This window comes from Geotrypetes seraphini, chromosome 11, assembly GCF_902459505.1.
Source record: "Geotrypetes seraphini chromosome 11, aGeoSer1.1, whole genome shotgun sequence".
NCBI classification, from domain to species: Eukaryota; Metazoa; Chordata; class Amphibia; order Gymnophiona; family Dermophiidae; genus Geotrypetes; species Geotrypetes seraphini.
The window spans coordinates 122374059-122392682 of record NC_047094.1 but is presented as its reverse complement, the minus strand read 5'-3'; the positions used below and the strand labels follow the sequence as shown (position 1 = coordinate 122392682).

The 18624-nt window shown below is 40.9% G+C and overlaps 1 protein-coding gene across 4 annotated transcripts in view; it reads left to right on the top strand.

Annotated features, from left to right (window-relative positions):
- PDYN (prodynorphin) overlaps positions 1-17987 on the top strand; it is a 29577-nt gene extending 11590 nt beyond the window's left edge. The window contains exons 2-5 of one of the 4 annotated variants that reach the window (XM_033914987.1): positions 444-647; positions 5027-5080; positions 12394-12540; positions 16780-17987. In XM_033914987.1, coding sequence (XP_033770878.1) covers positions 12412-12540; positions 16780-17304 — 654 coding nt within the window. In that variant the 5' untranslated portion in view covers positions 444-647; positions 5027-5080; positions 12394-12411 and the 3' untranslated portion in view covers positions 17305-17987. The remainder of the gene's footprint in view (positions 1-443; positions 648-5026; positions 5081-12393; positions 12541-16779) is intronic. The other 3 variants (XM_033914986.1, XM_033914988.1, XM_033914985.1) reach the window with 3 other exon arrangements.
- The last annotated feature ends 637 nt before the right edge of the window (positions 17988-18624 follow it).

Sequence of the window (18624 nt, the reverse complement as noted above, 5' to 3'; positions counted from 1 at the left end):
GATAGACAATATATTAAAGAACAGAATGAACATTTCTTCTCAGCTATACCGAATATATGCACCCACTTAAAGGCACAGAGCTGAGTCCCAGCTCCAGGAACACTAAAAACACTTTTTTAGAGAGCTGTTACTGTTTTTGGAGAAAAGGAGTAGAGTGGCGTTGGTACTTACTATGATTCAGAGTCTTGGTCTGGCTTCTCAGCATATTCTCAGACCCCCACCCCCTCCCTCTTTTTAAACACACACACAATGGTTCTAGCGCATAGAAGACCAGCAAAAGAATTGAAGCTCTAGCACTAAAACCTTTTTAAGTTTCTTCCCATCCATTCCCACAGGGTATAATGTGTTTTTTTTTTTTTTTTTTAGCAATGGGCACATTAGAGTGAAGACTGCAGTTCTTGGGGGGAAGAGCAAGGAACTGATTACCTCCCATTATTCTGCAGCCTTGCTTATTGGCTCTATGCCTAACTCGAGCTGTATAAAAGACAGTATCCTACCCATAAAAAGGAGGGGAAAGAAGCCTTCAGATCACAATCCGAGAACAGGAGCCGCTGAGGGAGCAAACGTCCCACCCCACCCCCCACGCCGCAAAAAGCCAGGAAGGGCTCTCCACCTCCCTCAAAGAAGAGGAGGAAGTAACCGTTCTTGTAAGTACAACCCTGTCTTAGACTCCCTAATTTTCAACTTAGGCTACCTCTGTCCGGCCAACTGTCCAGTTTGTTTTTCTTAACGGTCGTTGCTGCTGGAGAGGAGCCTCACTCCTACATAGGTATACCAGGGGGGTGCTGAAAAGATCTCGGCCCAACCCACCAAATGCCTCAATTCTGAGCGTTATTTTGCCACTGTAGCTGAAAAGAGCGTTATGTCTAGGTGTCAATTTGCAAAACCGAAATTCTAGGCTCTTGACATTGTTCCAGATCATTGGTTAAACCATTTCCACTCATTCTTTTTCTTGGTCGGGCTGAGAACTTTTTAACACCCCCCCCCCCCCTCGGCAGCCTTAACGCCTCTTGATTTTATCTAAATCATGTCGTCAAAAACCAAACAAAAAAATTATAGGGTAGGGTAACGCGCCCGCACTGCCGCTTCTTTGTACATCACATTCCATAAACGCAAAAAGTTATACTCACCTAATAAATTTCCGGGAACACTGAAAGTGGTGGTGTTACAGGTCAATTAAAAAAAAAAAATAGAAAGCGAGACCTTTTCATTGCATTTTAACGTCTCTTCTTTAGTACATGCCTTTTCACTGCCATATACGCAACATCGCTGTAATTGTAAAAATGCTGTAATATGTAACAACGCTGTAATATGTAACTTCGCTGTAAATGTACAGTCTCTTCTATTGTTAACCGCATTGAACTTCCATGGTATTGCGGTATACAAGAATAAAGTTATTATTATTATTATTAACGTAGTATTTCCATTTTCGGGCTTTCTGCTGCTGAAGTAATGAAAATTACTTCTCCAGAAGGATCCCTGAGGCTTGTGAAAGGATGAAGTTGCAGGGGGGTTAGTAGTGCTTGCTTGTAACAGAGTTATGAAATGCCTCGCAGGGATGTCCCGGTCTGTCCATGGTTTTGGGCTCCTTTATTTCTCGATATCCATGAACCTGAACTTTAATTGAAGGCAATAAAGAAACTCCTATTTATAGTTGAATTTAGCTCGCACCTTTTCAGTAATAGCTCGAGGTAAGTTACATTCCGTTACACCAGGTATTGCCCTCTCTCCAAAGGGTCTTGAGTTTGTACTTGAGGCAATGGGGGAAGGGAGGGGTTAAGTGACTCACTTAAGGTCTTAGAGCAGGGGTGTCCAATGTCAGTCCTCGAGGGCCGCAGTCCAGTCGGATTTTCAGGATTTCCCCAATGAATATACCTGAGGTCTATTTGCATGCACTGCTTTCATTGTATGCTAATAGATCTCATGCATATTCATTGGGGAAATCCTGAAAACCCGACTGGATTGCAGCCCTCGAGGACCGACATGGGACACCCCTGTCTTAGAGGATTTGGAACCCTGAAGTCCCTGGTTGTTAACTCAATGCTCTAACCCAGGGGTAGGGAACTCCAGTCCTCGAGAGCCGTATTCCAGTCGGATTTTCAGGATTTCCCCAATGAATATGCATGAGATCTATTTGCATGCACTGCTTTCAATGCATATTCATTGGGGAAATCCTGAAAACCCGACTGGAATACGGCTCTCGAGGACCGGAGTTCCCTACCCCTGCTCTAACCGCTAGGCTACTCCATGCCTTTGCATTTTAATTTTCTTTCTATAACTTCTCATCTTAAGTAAAATAGCCAGTCACCGCATAGAAAAACGAGCAGATTGGAAGACTGTGTGATGTATATACTATGTTCTGCTGTCTGGATTCCTGATAAGACACTATCTATATATGCTCCACTGCTAGGAAAGATATAAAATAATTTTTCTCTTTCACCTTTCCTTCACTTTCAGTTATTTAATCTCATTTACACTGTTTTGTCCTGTATTAAATGATTTTACGTATCTCCTTTTCATCTCTTTCCACCTGAATGTAAACCACTTAGGCTGTAAGTGGTCTATAAAAATAAATAAATTCCCTCATCTCTTTCTCTTTCTCCTTCCCGTCACTGTTCTCTCATTCTCTGTCTCTTCCTAGCCTTTCTTCTCCTTCTGTGTTCATTCACCCCCCCCCCTCTGTTTTTTATCCAGTGAGAAGTAGTGACTGGTCTCAGGCTGGGATAGTGAATGCTGGGTTTTAAGGTTCAGTCCTTTTTCATCTTTCGGACTGATTAATAACTTAATATAACTTCATTGGTTTACTTTCCCTTCTAGTTATGTTTATTACTTTATCCCCTATTAGTTTTATTCTTTGTTTTTCTTTCTTTATGACTCCTGTTTCTTTCCTTTTCGCTTTAGTTTGAGTTTTCCAAGTCATTTTTTTTCACAGATGAAGGCGAGCTAATATATCTGCCTTGCCGCTGACGTGCGTGACTTGAGTTGGTAAAGCAGTTTTTCTTGCTTGAGTACAGACATATATACTGAGTGGAGGTGTAATTATGTCGGGGAACCGGGAGTCTTTTGCACAGTATGCTACCCTTACTGCACATTTTGGCACAGCAGGAGACTGAAATGCATTTATTTATGGGCAACAGCTCAAGGATGCAGTTCAGAGAGAACTGCCTAATTGGAATTGTGTGACACTGCCAAAAGGTAATGACATTTACACATTCCTTTCTGTATTTGGCAAAAGCAAAAGTTCAGCCTGTCAAAAAGGATGCCGCATAGCTCCAGGACTGCCTAGGTTTGGAGGGACAGGCTGCTGGGGTACTAAGAGTAGCACAGATTACCCCACCCTAGACACCATAAAGGAGGTTGCTCAATTTTGTTCCTCAGAATGCCTGTTCACATTCTCCCAGTACTAGAGAATGACACGGTGACAAAATTCATCACCGTCCCCGTGGGAAACCATCTTCATGTCATTCTTTAAGGAGAGAGGGAAGAATCTAGAGTATGAATGGCCACAACCACTGACCCACAAGCTTTGCTTTGAAGAATGATGGTGTAGAACAGGGGTGTCAAAGTCCCTCCTCGAGGGCCGCAATCCAGTCGAGTTTTCAGGATTTCCCTCAATGAATATGCATGAGGTCTATTTGCATGCACTGCTTTCATTATATGCTAATAGATCTCATGCATATTAATTGGGGAAATCCTGAAAACCCGACTGGATTGCGGCCCTCGAGGAGGGACTTTGACACCCCTGGTGTAGAAGGACCGAGTTTGAAATAGACACTAGAAAATGACATGAGATTATTTCCCGCGGTTATCCACAGGGACGGGAACGGTGATGAATTTTGTCACCGTGTCATTCTCTACCCAGTACTGAGAAGCCCAGGCATAGAGAGCTTTGCCAGATACTCTTAAGCAGAGCTCAGTGAAATTACTGTAACACTCCACATGCTGTAAATCTTCACTGGGCTGCAAATTATAATAGGATAGTGAGAAATGGATCAAGTGTTTCTTGGATAGGAAAGGTGGTTGCAGAGCTACTCAGGCTTCATCATCCCCAAGAAGATGATTCAAATTTATGTCTTTTTAAATTTTTTTTTATTTTAATAAACTGCATAATCTTGCATACCATTCAGTGTAGTGCATAGCAGAAAATGCTCATTTCTCGGGAGAATAACATTAGCAGATATCAGTGCAAGTTTCTGAATAGACAAATACACACCGAGAGAATCCTTTTATCCAGTCAGAGCCATAATATGAGTAAGCAGTGTCTACAAAGCAGATCTTTGTATGATATACCCTTTATTTCTTTCACTTTGTAAAACTCCTGCATTCTGCTTTTAGCTGGGGATTAACCGTCTCATAACTGGTCAATGGAAACAGTGATGAACTGGATGAAGATCTCATTTGTTCAGGAAGATTTTAGGCTGTGTACATGAAGTTACACATAAAGAGAAAGAGTGCTATGTTTTCTATCTCTGGTTTCTGCAAGGTTATAAGTGAATCAGAGGACCTGTTGCTGCCACTATGAACTCCTGAGTGACTAGGACCAGCATGGATACACTAGGATCCGAAATATCAGCTACACATCTGAAATGTTAATTACATGCACAGTTCTACTGAAGATGCATTGGAAAGGAGATTACGTATATTCTAGTTAATGGGAAACAATGAGCTAGGATGGATTGTGTGATTGAATGCATGTTAGTTTTTACCTTTCCTATATGACATTGGTGCTCCTTTAATTTATGTACTGTATACTTTTAGCTCTTGTAAACTTAGGTCCTTGATTGGTAAAAGCAGGATATCAAACCAATAAATAATAAGTAGCTTCAACAGAATCCCAATATAATATTTATCAGGAAGAAGATATTGGATGAGAACCCACTAGTTTTAACTTGGAAATGACAGTTTATTTAGCTGTTTCTTGCTCTTCTGCCTCATTGTTTCCCTCTTCTGTTGTTCAGTGCCTCATATAATCTCTTTTCTTTTCCCTCCTTCCTCCTTCTTCTATTCGTTCTTCCTATGTTACCAGCTGCTGTGAATTTCAGTGTATTGAACCATCAAGGCCATCTGAGAGAAGGCACCTGTGAGTCACATATGCTCAGTAGCTTCTAGCTATAGTAATATTCTTGCAAGCAATTTATTTTCCAATAAAGTAAACATTGTTCATAAACAATTACAAGCATGAAAATAAGAATCCCTGGCTTTCCATGCACTGCCAGGAGAAGGCCATCTTTGAAAGCAGAGATGCTTTCAAGTGAGAACAGTAAGAGATGCAATAGAATTAAAATGTTCCACCAAGATTTCTGGGCTTCTCTGCTGGAACATTGTAAGACATTGCAAAACTAGATAAATATTACAACACATTTATGTAGCTTAAGTGCAATAATGTGTTTTTATCACTCAATGATGTTTGCCATGTACAAATGCATATAGAAAGATAGAATTTGTACTTCTTTGAGGGAATAAGCAGTCGGGTGGACAATGGGAAACCCATCGACATCATTTACCTTGATTTTCAAAAGGCTTTCGACAAGGTGCCACATGAAAGGCTGCTTAGGAAGCTGTGGAACCACGGGGTGGGAGGGGATGTGCACAGATGGATCGAGCATTGGTTGTCGGGTAGACTGCAGAGGGTCGGAGTAAAGGGCCAATATTCTGACTGGCGGGGAGTCACGAGCGGTGTGCCACAAGGATCGGTGCTGGGACCGTTACTCTTCAACATATTTATCAATGACCTGGAAAAGGAGGCAAAGTGTGAGGTTATAAAATTTGCAGATGATACCAAACTGTGCGGCAGAGTTAGCTCTAGGGAGGAGTGTGAGGACCTGCAAAAGGACCTAGACAAGCTGGAAGACTGGGCAAACAAATGGCAAATGCGCTTTAACGTGGAAAAATGCAAGGTCATGCATATAGGGAAAAAGAACCTGTTGTTCAACTACAAATTGGGGGGGGGGGGCATTGTTGGGAGAGAGCAGTCTTGAGAGAGACTTAGGTGTGCTGGTGGATGCATCACTGAAGCCATCTGCACAGTGCGCAGCAGCCTCGAAAAAAGCCAACATGATGCTGGGCATCATAAAGAGGGGCATAACAACCAGGACGCGGGAAGTCATCATGCCATTGTAGCGAGCGATGGTGCGTCCACATCTGGAATACTGCGTTCAATATTGGTCGCCATACCTCAAGAAGGACATGGCGGTACTTGAGAGAGTCCAAAGGAGAGGAACGAAACTGGTAAGAGGGCTGGAAAACTGCCCATACGCCGAGAGGTTGGATAGGCTGGGGCTCTTCTCTCTGGAAAAAAGGAGGCTCAGGGGTGATATGATAGAGACCTTCAAGATCATGAGGGGCATAGAGAGGGTGGATAGGGACAGATTCTTCAGGCTAAAGGGGACAACAGGTACGAGGGGGCATTCGGAGAAACTGAAGGGAGATAGGTTCAAATCAAATGCAAGGAAGTTTTTTTTCACTCAAAGGGTCGTGGACACTTGGAATGCGCTACCGGAGGAAGTGATCAAGCAGAGTACGGTACAAGGATTCAAACAGGGACTGGACGGATTCCTGAGGGATAAAGAGATCGTGGGGGAAGAGAAGTCATTAGATAAATTCAAAGAATTACTAAAAAGCTTTCTGTGGCATGTCAGACCACGCTCCCCAAAGGTGGTGGTTAAAACTCCTCAGCTTCAGGAGCTGTTCATTGAACTGGGGCAAAAAGTGCTTTCCACAGCTCACAGTCTCATCGAGGTAACACAGTGGCATACCTAGGGTATGTGGCACCCGGGGCCCATCATTTTTTGACACCCCCCATCTATATGAAAAATATGATTTTTAGTAACAATCCACATATCGCACCACAAGAGTGTACCTAGGAAAAGGCTGCATCTTAAACACTGCAGTGAGCACTAGAACACCAACACATACATTGTAAAACTAAACAAGCCAGATCCCGCACAGTCAATTGATCCTGTAGTCAATGCCAACTGAAAACTATGTTCTTTTCATACACACAAAACAGAGATAATAATCACAAACTAAAAATAGAAATATGTAGACAAAAGTTAAACTGAACCGCCAAGAAACCAGACCCTGGATACAATGCAACCCCACAAAAACAGTAACACATGTTTCAAGTTTAATGGTTTTTTTGATTAATCGCTTAATCATATTTTTAAGCGATGAACAGTTTAAAATTACATTTTATGGGAGACAATACAATACAAAACTATATATAATGACATTGGGGATTAAAAGTTTAACTTAACGCACTCGTATACACAAGGAAAGAGGAGAGGTGAAATACAAATCAATATAGAAAAGTAGAACAAAAAGGGAGATGAATAAAAGGTATAATATAATACAGTAAAAATAGTTTAACCTATGGATTATTAAGTTAATTACCAAAGGCCTCTTTAAAGAGGAATGTTTTTAAATTACTTTTGAATTTTCCCAGATCCTGTTCTTCCCTTAAATAAATTGGAAGGGCGTTCCAAGTCTGTGGTGCAGTAACCGAAAAAATAAATTGCCGTCTTGTATTAATAACCTTAAGAGACGGAATAGTTAGTAAATTCTGTTCATTAGATCTCAAATTTCTCTATTTGGAGAATATGGAATTAATAATTTATATATAAATGCTGGGGTTTTATTAAGAAGAGATTTGAAAGTGAGTATGCAGTGCAAAATTTAAAGACAGTAAATGTAAATTTGAAAAAACTGATACATAACAATCGCCACTTTACAAATTAACAAATAAAAATAAAACAAATAATGAGAAATAAAAAAATACAATTTTATTGGACTAATCCCCGTAAGCTCGGTCCCCATCCCCGCAAACCACCTGATTCCATCCACACAAGCCTTAAATTGTTTATATTAAAGTATAAAAAGAAACAATATTCTGTACAATTGTCAATTTATAAATCAGCATCTTCTCCCCACTCTCTCTTCCCCATTTCCCTTCAGCGTCCTCGGCCCACTCTCTCTCCACTTTCCTTCAGCGCACGCACATAAAAACAAGCAAGTAATTTTATATCTTTTTCATTCTATTCATTCATAGAAATTAAAATCTAAATAATGCCAGTCACATAACAAAACATGATTTTACAAAAATAATTCCCTGCACAGTCAAGCCTGCAAGGATTAGCAAGGAGGAAGAATTGGCCCTGGGGGAAATCTTTCCGTTTGTGACTCAAGTGGTTCTAGGGACTCCGGGGAAAGATCAGAAAAGTAGGACCACTAAGAGAGCTGAGAAGTGGAAAGGAGTCCTGCCCCCGACCGAAGTAGAAGCTCTTAGCCAAGAGGCCATAGATCAGTTTCAACATTTTCCCCAAGAGAAAGTGGGAGACCCAACTTTTTAAATGTACTGGGACCGGGTGGTAGAGGACCCCGGGGAGCGCGATGAAGATGGCCCTTACTTTATTAAAGTAGGTGGACTGTTATACAGAGTGGAACAAAAAGGGGACCATGAACAACATTGGCAGCTAATGATTCCTAAGGTGTTTAGGAGGGCACTTCTGACTCTGGCCCATAATCATCCTCTGGCAGGCCATTTGAGAGAGCATAGCAAGATCAGCCGTCTAACTCCCTGGTTCTTTTGGCCCCAAATTCATCTGGAGGTTAGGAGTTACTGTAGATCCTGTCCAATATGCCAGAAAGTGTCACAGCGACTCCCTGAGAAAAGCCCTTTAATTCCCACACCTGTGGTAGAGAGACCCATGGATAGAGTGGGAGTGGATCTGGTTGGCCAACTGGACTGCAGTGTGAGAGGTCACCAATATGTCCTGGTGATAGTGGATTATGCCACCAGATATCCCTGGGCCATTCCCCTTCGTAAAACACATGCGAAGATGATAGCTCTTAAGCTAATCTCCAGGCCTGGACAGAATCCACCCCAGAATACTGAAAGAACTAAAGGAGGAAATAGCGGAACTACTACAGCAGGTTTGTAACCTATCCCTGAAAACTGGCGTGACGCCCATCTTTAAAAAAGGATCGAGAGGTGACCTGGGAAACTACAGACCGGTAAGTCTGACTTCAGTTCCGGGGAAAATGGCAGAACCACTGATAAGACAGCATCGACGAACATCTAGAAAGGAATAAAATGATGAAAACAAACCAACCTTGCTTCTGCAAAGGAAGATCGTGCCTAACGAATTTATTGCACTTCTTCGAAGGAATTAACAAACAAATGGACAAAGGGGTCCCCATAGACATCGTATACTTAGATTTCCAAAAAGCCTTTGACAAGGTACTCCAAGAATGACTACAGCGGAAACTGAAGAACCATGGGGTGGAAGGAGACATACATAGATGGATTGGAAATTGGTTGGCAGGTAGGAGGCAAAGGGTGAGAATAAAAGGCCACTACTTGGACTGGAGGAGGGTCACGAGTGGTGTTCCACAGGAGTCGGTACTTGGACCGCTGCTGTTCAATGTATTTATAAATTATCTAGAAACAGGGACGAAGTGCGAAGTAATAAAATTCGCAGACGACACCAAACTATTTGGTGGAGTTGGGACCAAAGAGGACTGAGGATTTGCAAAAGGACCTGAACAAACTAGAAGAGTGGGCGACGAAATGGCAGATGAAGTTTAATGTAGAGAAATGTAAAGTCTTGCATTTAGGAAACGGAAACCCAAAGTACAGCTATATGATGGGAAGGCTGGTAATGGGTGAAGGTACCCTAGAAAAGGACTTGGGGGTGATGGTGGACAGGACAATGAAGCCGTCAGCACAGTGGGGCAGCGGCCTCTAAGATGACAAATAGAATGCTAGGTGTTATCAAGAAAGGTATACCAACCAGAATGAAAGAAGTTATCCTGCTGTTGTATCAGGCGATGGTGCGCCTGCACCTGGAGTATGCGTCCAATATTGGTTGGCCTACCTTAAGAAGGATATGACAATACTTGAGAGGGTTTAGAAAAGAGCAACGCGAATGATAAAAGGTATGAAAAATCTTTCATATGCTGAAAGATTAGAGAAACTGAGGCTCTTTTCCCTGGAAAAGAGGAGACAGAGAGGGGACATGATAGAGACTTACAAGATCATGAAGGGTATAGAGAAAGTGGAGAGGGACAGATTCTTCAAACTTTCAAAAACTACAAGAACGAGAGGGCATTCAGAAAAATTGAGAGGGAACAGATTCAGAACCAGTACCCAAAGGGTGGTGGATGCCTGGAATGCGCTTCCAGAGGGTGTGATAGGACAGAGTACGGTATTGGGGTTTAAGAAGGGATTGGATGATTTCCTGAAAAAAAAGGGGATAGAAGGGTATAGATAGAGGATTACTATACAGATCCTGGACCTGATGGGCTGCTGCGTGAGCAGACTGTTGGGCATGATGGACCTCTGGTCTGACCCAGCAGAGGCACTGCTTATGTTCTTATGTTTGCAAGAAAATGAGCTGGAGGCAGTGCTTGTCCCATTCATTTATGTAATGCTTGTAATTTAATTCTGTCATTGTGCAATTCTGTTTTTAAATGTTTATTCAGTTTCTTCCAAATTTCTACACCATCAGTAATAAAACAGCTATTTTCTAAATTGTATTTAAAGCTTCAGAAATGGGTTTCAGGATTCTCAGCATATTTTCAACATTTCTCTTAAGCCATGAGGATTTTGGCCATAACATTGTCATCTATTTTCTCTCAATTCTCAATTTTGTTCAAACTATCACCAGAATAGGTCAGTTTTTTATATACTGCTTAAAACAGTCTACTAGAGTTCCATCTAACATCTTGTGGGAGTGTTAGCTTGGTTCCACCCATTCTTTTCAGAGCTTCTGCTGCAAAACAATTATTGTGGAAGTATTTAGCAATTTCAACAATATTAGTCTTTATTTCTGGTACACTGAAGTATTTGGCTTGGAAGTGCCGCAAATGAGCACTACAACCTTATGTTATTAGCTTAGTATTCTCTCCATGCTCTTCTAAATTTCATCTCATCTTGGATATATTTGCAGCATTGTCTGTGACTAAACGGCATACTAGACATTTGAGTTTTTGTTTACATTTTACTATAATTTTGATTTTCCAAGATTTCTAATTTTCTCCTTAAAGTTGTCGGTCATTAATGCTTCCTGGATTTTCTTTATAGAAGTTACTTCTGTTGTTATTTTTTGAGTTTCCCATAGGGCACTCAAGGTAACCTCAGGAGGTTTATTTATCAAAGAAAATGCTCCAAGTGACTCCCCAGTTGGAAAGACAATTCTAGGCTTAATTTTTACGAATGGTGGAATCACCTTTGTGTCATCAGAAAGTATGAGAAAATAATAACATTTAAACAAAATAACATAACCAGATTCACAAAAATTTGGACCCCTCTTGATGGATATGTAAGGACTCATGTAAATCCTAATTAACTTTACTTTGTATATTAACTATACTATATTTTGCATATTATTATGTATATTTGGTATCTACAGCTTATTGTTTTGTTTTATTCTTATACTTTTGTATTTGTAGAATTTCAATTAAATTTCAATTAAAAAAAAAATCCTAGCACAAAGAGTTAAGAGGTATATTCAAAGGGTTAAGTGCTATACAACACAAGAGTGGTGACAAGGAAGCTCCCTGAAATATTATTTGTTGGATCCTGATATTACAAATATATGTTACTACAGATGCTCATTCTCACTTAGGGAAGGAGCCTTACAAGAGTCCAGCCATCCCACCTGATCAATCTCCTCTCATACCTTGTAACTCTTACAAGTTCTCTTCTTTTTATTTGTCTTCCACTTCTATCCTCACCAATCAACCCCAGCCCAGAAACATTCTGAAACTATATTTATTTTGCCAGTCTTTTCTGACAGTAAACCTTTTTGTCCATAGTGCATTATCCTGTGCTACAGTTATCACTCTTTGATCTCCAGATTTAAATTTGGATGCAGCTCTCTTTAGCCATTAGGCTGAAGTAATTTTTTGTATTTTATGCTGATATTTGTGCTTTTCTTTATGTTTAAATCTTTTAATTAAACATGGAGAATATAGTTTCTTAATATGTACTGTCCTGCTTTACTTACAACATCCAATCAGTTTTGAAACAATTGAACATTCTCTCCTCCTCAAGATACATCACACAATGTAAACTCTATCATATTGTTAGACATAAGAAAAGTTGAAATGTGAGGGGTTGTGTTCCTATGTCCTTGTGCTTTTCTTTAACAGCTCAGTTTTCCTTATTGCCTAATGTGACACATTAAAGAATTTTCTGTCTTGACCTGCAAATCCAGATTCTTCATCCTTCTCCTTCTACCACCCCCCCCCCCCGCCCCAATTGCTGGTGGTTCTTACTCTTTCCTTCTGTAACATCTTACACTGTGTCAAGATTTTACTCAGCACACATAATTTCTGCTTCTAGGACTCGTACTCACTGCAGGCTTTTGATTTTTTTATCTCCTTCTTCAGGAGGTGCTAACTGGAGCTATGGAGAGGCAGGTTCTGGCACTTATCCTGTGCCTAGGTTGGATGCCTACAGCCTGGGAAGATTGTGCTGGTCAATGCTCCAACTGCATAGAACATACTAAGCAAAAAGAAAAACACATCAACCACTTGGTAAGTGTGATCCCCTCAACTTGACAGATAATGCCCTCAACCCACCCATTAGTGTGACTGAGCGGGCTCTACAGATTAGAAACATAGAAACATGATGGCAGATAAAGGCCAAATAGCCCATCCAAAGCATCCACTATCTCCTCCTCTCCCTAAGAGATCCCACTTGTCTGTTCCACACTTTCTTGAATTCACAGTCTTTGTCGCCACCACCTCTACCAAGAGACTATTCCACACATTTATCACCCTTTCTGTAAACACGTATTTCCTTAGATTACTCCTGAGCCTACTATCATCTCTCAACTTCAGCCCATGCCCTCTCACTCAGTATACATATTGAGATAAAAACATAAGAATAGCCTTACTGGGTCAGACCAACGGTCCATCTAACCGTCTTCACGGCCAATCCAGGTCACAAGTACCTGACAAAAACCCAAATAGTAGCAACATTCCACATTACCGATCCAGGGCAAGCAGTGGCTTCCCCCATGTCTGTTTCAATAACAGACTATGGACTTTTCCTCCAGAAAATTGTCCAAACATTTCTTAAAACCAGCTACATTAACTGCTCGTATCACAACCTCTGACAATGCATTCCAGAGTGTAACTATTCTAGGAGTGAAAAAATATTTCCTCAATCTGTATACTTTGGAGGAAAGGCGGGATATATGATAGAGACTTTTAAATACCTACATAATGTAAATGTGCATGAGTCGAGTCTCTTTAATTTGAAAGGAAACTCTGCAATGAGATGAAGTTAAAGAGGTGATAGGCTCTGAAGTAATCTAAGGAAATAATTTTTATAGAAAGGATGGTAGATGCATGGAACAGTCTCTCAGAAGAGGTGGTGGAGACAGAGACTATGTCTGAATTCAAAAGGGCCTGGAATAGGCATGTGGGATCTCTTGGAGAGAGAAAGAGATAATGGTTACTGCGGATGGGCAGACTATATGGGCCATTTGGCCTTTATCTGCCATCATGTTTCTATATTTAAAAGTATTTCCCTGTAACTTCATTGAGTATCCCCTAGTCTTTGTAATTTTTGACAAGGTAAAAAATTGATCCACTTGTATCTGTTCTACAACACTTAGGATTTTGTAGAATTTAATCATATCTCCCATCAGCTGTTTCTTTTCGAAGCTGAAAAGCTCTAATCTTTTTAGTCTTTTCTCTTACAAGAGGAGTCCCATGCCCCTTATCATCTTGGCCACTCTTCTTTGAACTTTTTCTAGTTTCACTATATCTTTCTTGAGATAAGGTGACCAGAATTTCATACAGTACACCTTATGACATAGATCACTGGCCATTTTAATAGCTGTCCTCTGGACTGACTCCATCCTATTTATAACTTTTTGATGATGTGGTCTACAGAATCGTACAAAATATTCTAAATGAGGTCTCACCAGAGTCTTATACAGGGCCATCAATACCTCTTTTTTTTCTTACTAGCCATTCCTCTCTCTACGCACACAAGTATGTTTCTAGTTTTTGCCATCACCTTTTCATTTCTTTGGCCACCTTAAGATCATCACATACTATCACATCCAAGTCTTGCTTCTCTTTCATGCACAAAAGTTCTTCACTCCTTAAACTGTATTGCTTCCTTGGGGCCAAATATGACCTTGCATTTCTTAGCATTAAATCTTATCTGCTAAATTTCAGACCGTTCCTCAAGCTTCACTAGGTCCTTCCATCAAGGTTGTCTACTCTATTGCAGATTTTGATATTATCCGCAAAGAGGGAAATCTTATCAGGCAGCCCTTCAGCAATATTGCTTACAAAAATGTTAAAAATAACAGGCCCAAGAACCAAACCTTTAGGACACCACTGGTAGCATCCCTTTCCTCAAAGTGAGCTCCATTGACCATGACCCTCTGTCACCTTCCACTCAAGCAGTTCATGACCCAGCCTATCTCTTTGGGGCCTATCCCGAAGGTATTCAGTTTATTTATTAAATGCTTGTGTAGAACACTGTCAAAGGCTTTGCTAAAATCTAAATACACCACATCTAGCGTACTCTCTCTATCCAATTCTCTAATGACCCAGTCAAAGAAATTGATCAGATTTGTCTGTCAAGACCTGCCTCTAGTGAATCCATGCTATCTCAGGTCCTGTAATCCATTGGATTCCAGAAACTTCACTATCTTCTGTTTTAAGAGTTTCCATTAATTTACTTACTACATAAGTCAGACTTACGGGCCTGAAGTTCCCTACTTCCACTTTTGTAGAGAGGGACCACATCCGCCCTTCTCCAGTCCTCCGATACCACTTCCGACTCTAGAGAAGCATTGAAAAGATTAGTCAGCGGAGCTGCCAGAACTTTCCTAAATTCCTTCAGTAACCTCAGATGTACACTATCCGGCCCATCACTTTGTCCACTTTTGGTTTAGCTAGCTCCTTATGAACAGAATCCTTTGAATATCGATAAGGGTTTATTACACCTTCAGCCTTATTTGCTTTTGTCTTCTGTGATCCCACACCCAATGCTTCATCTGTGAATACAGACAGAAATATTTGTTAAGCAATTCAGCCTTTTCTTTATCAGCTTCTACATATTCCTCCTCTTTTCCTTTGATTCTCACAATGAACTTTTGCCTTTCCTCCTATCACTATTATATCTAAAAAAATGTCTTGTCTCCCCGGTTTACCATGTTAGCTATTTTGATTCCATTTGCATTTTTGCTTTCCTGACTACTCAGTCAGCCTCTCTTAACTTTTTCAGATATTTTTTGCCTGTCTTCCTCTTTCTGCAATCTTTTGTAGTTTATGAAAGCTAACCTATTTTTCCTTTTCTTCTTAGCTACTACTTTTGAGAATCAAAGCAGCCCTCTCTTCCTCTTACTTTTATTTACTTTACTTACAAAATGGTTTGTTGCCCTTTCTCATTTATAAGCACTAAATGCAGTATGGCAACATTGCATGTGGGCTCCATTACTACCTGCTGGAACAGTTTTCCTTGTAGAGAATCTAGGATCTCCCTACTTCAAGGAGATTCTGCAGTAGGGATACCCCAATTAACATCTGGCATATTAAAATCACCTACTAGCAGCACTTCCCCTTATACAACTTATTTTGAATGTCTTCTATTAAATCTGTCCACTTTTTCCATCTGTGAAAGAGGCCTGTATATCACATCAATGTAAATACATTTTCCATTCTCTTTCCAGATTGACCCCTAGTGCCTCTTTCTTACCATGCAAGTGTGTGGCCTTAATATGATCTTTAACATTTAACAGCAGCAAAAAAAGAAAGATAAGCAGCCTTTGTGTGGAGAAACAATGGAAGCACAACGCAAGGCAATGGCACTGAAGTATCACAACAAGAATTTATTCAATCCAGCAAGCATTGGCAAAAACAATAAGACCAGACTTAGCTGTGTTATGGCATACAATTGCCTGCATCAGGGGTCACAACACAACTGGTAAAGACAGTAGTCTATACACATGTGTAAAAGGAATGCACCTGAGGATCAACAGATGGTTTCTCTATGTAGAATTAAAGGCTAACAATGGGTTGCACAGACAGACCTTAATGCTATAAAGAGAAACAGTCTGTTGACCCTCAGGTGCATTCATTTTGCACATGTGTATAGACTACTGTCTTTACCAGCTGTGTTCTGACCCCTGATGCAGGCAATTGTATGCTGAAACATAGCTGTGTCAGGTCTTATTGTTTTTGCCGCCGGTTGCTAGATTGAATAAACTCATCATGATACTCTAGTAGCCATTGTCTTGCTTTGTATTTCTGCTTTAACAATTAACACTACTGCCCTTCTTTTCTTCCTAACCTAGCTTTTCTGAACAGATTAGAGCCTGGTATAACTATACCAGGTTCAGGGAGAGAAAGAGATAGTTCTGGGGGTGAGAAGGATAAAAACAGAGGAATCATGGGGAAAGGGAAGAATAACCATGGGGAGAGGGAGGAATAAAGACAGCCTCATCCCTGTTTGAGACAGAGGAAATGGTGGAGACTGGGGGAGAGGGAAGGATAAACGGCAGCTCCCTTCCAGGGTGGGACAGAGGAACCATGGTGGGGATCAGGGTGGAAGAGAGAGATAAAGTTAGACACATCGAGTTCTACTGGTGAAAGGCATAAACAATACCTCCCACTGTGAACAGATAAAGCACTAGGGATGAGAAGAATAGATAACCTTTCCCTTTAAGTTTGTGGACAGAGTGGTTCCAATCCTTCCAAAATAAGGATGAGGAATGTCATCTTGTCCTATATGTTGGTTTCTTTTAGGTTTGTACTCTAGAGTGTGAAGGGTCTCTAGTATCGTCTCAGAAGTGGGAAAGCTGCAGGGAACTTCTTTCCACATTTCTGCCCTTCCTGCTGGAGCCTGACAAAAGGATCCAGGACGCTGCAGGGAAGCAGGATAGGGATCTCGGTATGAACAAGCCTTATGGGGACTTCATAAGAAAGCTAGAAAAAGACACCATCTTCAGCATGGAGGAAAATACCAAAGGCAAAGGCAACCTGGGTCAAAAATCAGAGGACTCCTTATATAGCATCAGAAGTGGACTTGTGGATGACCCAAGGGAGGAGAAACGCTATGGAGGCTTTCTGCGTAAATACCCCAAAAGGAGCACTGAGCAGGGGCCAGAGGAGCTTCAAAAGCGCTATGGGGGCTTCATGCGAAGGATCCGTCCTAAGTTGAAATGGGACAACCAGAAGCGTTATGGAGGTTTTCTGCGGCGGCAGTTCAGGCTTAGCACACAGGCTGAAGAGCCTGCTGCCTTTCAGCTAAAAAGTGGCACGCCCAACTAAAAGCTTTTACTTTGAGACTGAAGTTCATTCCCCACACACAGTTAACCCTTGCCCCCCTCCCCTCCTCAACCATGCAGTTCTAGGACCTAGGTAAAGAACATAAGAACATAAGCAATGCCTCTGCTGGGTCAGACCTGAGGTCCATCGTGCCCAGCAGTCCGCTCACGCGGCGGCCCAACAGGTCCAGGACCTGTGCAGTAATCCTCTATCTATACCCCTCTAACCCCTTTTCCAACAGGAAATTGTCCAATCCTTTCTTGAACCCCAGTACCGTACTCTGCCCTATTACGCCCTCTGTAGATAATAGGCAAAAAGCAAGTCTGAGACAGGTGTCTGTCCTCCTACACCACTAAAAGAAAAAGGAAAACCCCAGCCAGTGCTTGGTAGACATTTTTTTTCCATAATCTCACTCATGGTTTGAAATTCTTTAAGATGCTCTTATGTCATTGTCTTGAGAGATGTTAGAAAATGGCAGATATTAGGTCTGGAACTCATGTTTTGCCTTCTCTTAAGATTAGGGCAGGGAAACAATTGGAAATAAATTTTCAGAAGCAACCTGTGAATAAAACTGGCACCTGAACAGTGGCATACCTAGCATATGTGACACCCGGGGCCCATCGTTTTTTGACACACACCCCCCCCATCTATATGAAAAATATGATTTTTAGTAACAATCTACATATCGCACAAGAGTGTACCTAGGAAAAGGCAGCATCTTAAACACTGCAGTGAGCACTAGAACACCAACACATACATTGTAAAACTAAACAAACCAGATCGTGCACAGTCAATTGATCCAGTACAGTCGATGCTATCAGAAAGCCATGTTCCTTTCATACACACAGACAGATACACCTTTGCCCAATATGGAATAATCACAAACTAAAAATAGAAATATGTAGACAAAAGTTAAACTGAACTGCCAAGAAACCAGACTCTGCATACAATGCAACACCACAACACCACAAAAACAGTAATAAATGTCCTCTAATACTGTGCAAAATATAAAGACAGTAGATGTAAATTTGAAAAACTGATACATAACAATCACCACTTTACAAATTAATAAATAAAAATAAAACAAATAATGAGAAATATGAAAATGCCATTTTATTGGACTAATCCCCGTAAGCTCGGTCCTCATCCTCACAAACCACCTGATTCCATCCACACAAGCCTTGAATTGTTTTATATTGAATTTATTATATTAAAGTATAAAAAGAAACAATAGTCTGTACAATTGTCAATTTATAAATCAGCGTCTTCTCCCCACTCTCTCTTCCCCATTTCCCTTCAGCGTCCTCAGCCCACTCTCTCTCC